Source organism: Alligator sinensis, unplaced genomic scaffold (genome assembly GCF_000455745.1).
Source record: "Alligator sinensis unplaced genomic scaffold, ASM45574v1 scaffold707_1, whole genome shotgun sequence".
Classification (NCBI taxonomy): Eukaryota; Metazoa; Chordata; order Crocodylia; family Alligatoridae; genus Alligator; species Alligator sinensis.
The window spans coordinates 337,257-341,312 of record NW_005842065.1 but is presented as its reverse complement, the minus strand read 5'-3'; the positions used below and the strand labels follow the sequence as shown (position 1 = coordinate 341,312).

Below are 4,056 nucleotides of genomic sequence, written 5' to 3'. Positions count from 1 at the left end.
GTTCAGCAGCAGGGAGGGGAAGGATTTGTTAATGAAGAGGAGCTGGGAGGTCATTAATTACCACGTAACCCAAACCGCCCCCTTCCCCCACTCCAGTTCCTGCTGGTGGCTTGTCAAACAGATCAGCTGATGGGATCTGACAAGGAGCAGCTGGGGGAGGGATTAGATGGGTCAGAGCCCATACGGTCTCTGTCTCCTGCCCCCCCCCCCCCCCCCCCCCAACTGGATGGGGGGGGCAGTGATTCCTTTTTCTTGTCCCTCACCTTGCTTTGGCGGGGGGTCACCCCCGATTGGCCCATTTTTTAGGTCCTGGGACACAGCTGCTGCATCTCAGCCCAGCTGGGTTGAACCCCAACTGCACATCCCTTCCAGAGGCTGCAGTCAGTGGTGAGTAGAGCGGGGGTGGCTGCACCATGGCATAAGGGGAGGGGGCAGAAAGCAGAGCAGCAGTTGGGGCTTGGGTCTCAGGGCTGAGGGCAGAAAGCAGAGCAGCTGATGGGGCAGGGAGCACAGGGAAGGGAGTAGAAAGAGCATGGATAGGGGAGGGAGCAGAAAACAGAGCAGCAGATCCAGAGCCTGTATTGGGCCCCATCTATGTGCAACCCTTGGCACACCTGGCTCCCAGTCTGTGACTGGGGGACCTGATACTATCCCCATCCTCTCTATAACCCCCTTCTCTCCAACCCCTCAGGAAAAATGGGGACTTTTCTTCCTGACCCCTCCCAGCCAGTGGCCTGAAGCCTGTGGGTTGATCAGCCTGGTCAGTTCCTCCCCCTTGGTTTCACTGCCTGACCTCTGACCTCTGACCTCTGCTCTTGCTCACTCAGACAGGGAAGGAAGGATGTCCTGCAGGAACGTGCTGATCACCGGCTGCTCCTCGGGGATTGGGTTGGCCCTGGCCGTCCACCTGGCCAGAGATGAGCTGAGGAGATTCCGAGGTGAGAGGGTGGGAGTGCTTCTCCCAGCACTGAGATGTGACCACTTCTGGTGTGCAAGCCAGCTGCTGTTAACCCAGAGATCCCTCATCCAGCCCTGAGATGCAACCACCTCTGGGGCGGAACCCAGTGTAACAGGGTGCTACCAGGGCACCCACAACAAAAATTCTATGCCACCCGGTTCTAGGGGACAGTCCGTCCCACACTCTCCCACCATGCCTTGATGTGAACTGATATATAGGTTGTGGGAGGCTGCCCTGATTTTACTGGGATGACCCTTGACTTGTGGCCCTGGCCTTCGGGGCCAATCACATGGCTCCATGCCTACCCTACACCGTCCCATACCTCGTAGATGGCATCCTACTCGTGTCTGGTTACACTCTATCTACTCAGCCTCTCAACCCCACTCTCAGGCCTCTCAACCCCTCAGATGGCTAATCAGTCATCGTCAGCTGAGCTGTACTCACCCTGATCCCTAACTCTCAGCTGTGGTTTCTCTCTGCAGAGACCTTTGGCCTACCTGATCTCCCCATCTTCTTCCCTGGGCCCCCCTTAGAGGTTCTGCACCTCCCCTGGGTTGGTGGCTGTTAGGCCCTCTGGCCCCATCTTGCATCTCTACCTCGGGCCCTACTCACATGTGGACCCCTCATCCTCGAGCCCTCCTCCTCAGGTGGTACCGTCATCCACCATCATCTGAGCTGTGCTCACCCTGACCCCTACCTTTCATCTATGGTCTCCACCCGCAGACACTTTTGGCCTCTCCAAGGCCCTGGCCCCGCTATCAGGCCAGTTGAGGTGCCAGGCTCTCTGCAGCTCTGGCCACCTCCTTGAGGTTCACCTTTCGGCCCCTCCTGGGCCCTGGCCCCAGCATGGGCCAGTCGAGGTCCCTGGAGTCAAGTGTGCTGGCGGTTAGGCCCTTCCATGGGCCCACCCTCATGCGTCTTACCTTCTCACTACAGAGTTCAAACCCTTCCCAAGATCATGCCAGCCCCTCTCTCGGTCTTCCCCCTGGTCTGGAGCTTGATCTCAGCTGCTCAGGCCGTCTCTCCAGGTCCACCTGGTCACTCTGGTTTGATGAGCCTCAGTGCTTCTCCCCATGACTGGTCTGGCCCCTCACTACACCTCTGGTGCACGCTGCCCCTCGCTCTGGATTGCTTGGTGCTTTTCCTAGGTCTCTTGCGTGCCCCACTCCTTTCTCTGGGCAGATCTGGCCTCTGCGACTCAGTCATTCAGTCCTCTTCCCATCTTCGCCCTTACTCTCCCAGATCTGGCCTGGCCTCCTCCTAGGCTTCTGGGCACTCGGCCTCTTTTTCCCAGGTCTGGCCTGGCTTCCCTCTCAGCCCTCTTTATACTCAGCCCTCTTACCCCTAGGCGGTCTGGCTTCTCCAGGCCTCAACATAGTCAGCCCTCTTTCTCTGGGGGCTACGCTGGTCTCTCACCAGATGCTCCCTCAGCCCCTTTCAGGGCGGTGGACCCCCACACTGGGTCCCTAGGACCCTTCTCCATCCCCATAGTTCCTCCAGTTGTTTCGGATGGCCTCCAGGAGCTGCAGTGTTCAGGCTGGGCGATGCTGTTCCTTCCACTCCCCAAGTGTTACTGCCATCTTGCTCTCACGGGCCGCTTGTACACGTGACGGGGGTTTACTGCCCCTAAATTGAAACAGTGGGTTTTTAATTGTGACAATTAAAAACTCAGCGTTTCTCTTTAAGGGCTTCCGTCACTGTTACGGCGAGGGGACCGATCTTTTTTTTTTCCTTGGCAGAGCCTGCCTGCAGCTGGGGGGCGACCTGCCAGCGGGCTGTGAGCTGTGGGGGGGCCCTGGTCTTTGTTACAAAGTCATCTACATCGCAGTGTGTTGCCACGCATGTAACATGTGACGCAATTAAACTGCTATAAAAGGGTAATTAAACCACTAAAAAGGGCAGTTTTGTCACATGTACAAGAGCACACGGTCTGTTTATGCTGTCTCAGCTCAGCCCTCGTCCAGGCAGGCGGTCTCCCTGCAGTCACGTGGTCCTGATCAGCCTGACCCCACCTGCCGGCGGCTCTGCAGTTTGCCTGACTCCTTATAGTGGCAGACACCTGAAGTGCGCTGCCACACGCAGCCCCCACTAACCCAGAGATCCCCACCTGTCTCTCCCCCAGTTGTCGCCACTATGCGGGACCTGGGCCGGCGTGGGGAGCTGGAGACACGGGCAGGGACGGCGCTGGGCCACACATTGGAGATCCGGCAGCTGGATGTGGACTGTGAGGAGTCGGTGCGGCGCTGTGTGGAGGCCATCCCCCAGCAGCGCGTGGATGTGCTGGGTGAGGGGTGAGGGGCTGCCCTTCCCAGTGGGCAGGGGCCAGGGATCTGCCAAAGGGGACAGGCATGGCCCACTTTCCTAGACTCTGGCCACTTGGCCCTGCTCACCCAGACCCAGCCATTTAGGCTCCACCTACTTCGATCAAACCCACTATAGGCTCCACCCACCCAGACTAACTCACTTTGGGCTCCACCCCCTCAGTCCCTGCATTCCCTTATGTCCCACCCACTCAGACTCCACTCAAACCCACACGCTTAGGCTCCGCCCCCCCCAGACCCTACTCACTTAGACTCCATCCCATCTAGAGCCCACCACTCAGGCTCCACCCACCCACTTAGACTCCGCCCATCTAGATCCCACTCAAGTAGGGTCCACCCACCCACTTAGACCTGCCCCCCACACCCAGCCATTTAGACTCCACCCATCTGGATCCCACCCACTTAGGCTCTACCCATACTCCCATTGGCTCCCCCCTGGACCCAGTGGTCAGGATGTCCATGGTGGGAGAGGCTGGGAGATGCAGGTGCCCCAAGAGGTGTGGGGGGGTCTTTGCAGCTCACAGCCCCCCTCCCCCTGCAGTGAGCAATGCGGGGCGGGGGCTGGTGGGGCCGCTGGAGCTGCAGAGTGTGGAGGCTGCGAGGCGCCTGCTGGACACCAATGTGTTGGGGCTGCTGCGACTCGTGCGTCAGGTGCTGCCCGACATGAAGCGCCGGCGTAGTGGCCACGTCGTCGTCATGAGCAGTGTCCTGGGCCTGCAAGGTGGGGGTGGCAGGGGCACTGGGGCCCATAGGGGGCACAGGATGGGGCGGGGATCT

General features: G+C 59.4%; 1 protein-coding gene across 6 annotated transcripts in view; it reads left to right on the top strand.

Moving 5' to 3' along the window:
- The window catches only part of LOC102382142 (retinol dehydrogenase 8-like), an 11,915-nt gene that overhangs the window by 4,377 nt on the left and 3,482 nt on the right, over positions 1–4,056 (top strand). For 4 of the 6 annotated variants that reach the window (XM_025203996.1, XM_025203998.1, XM_025203997.1 and 1 more), the window contains exons 2-5: positions 307–387; positions 828–938; positions 3,081–3,242; positions 3,821–4,000. In XM_025203996.1, coding sequence (XP_025059781.1) covers positions 307–387; positions 828–938; positions 3,081–3,242; positions 3,821–4,000 — 534 coding nt within the window. The remainder of the gene's footprint in view (positions 1–306; positions 388–827; positions 939–3,080; positions 3,243–3,820; positions 4,001–4,056) is intronic. The other 2 variants (XM_025203999.1, XM_025204000.1) reach the window with 2 other exon arrangements.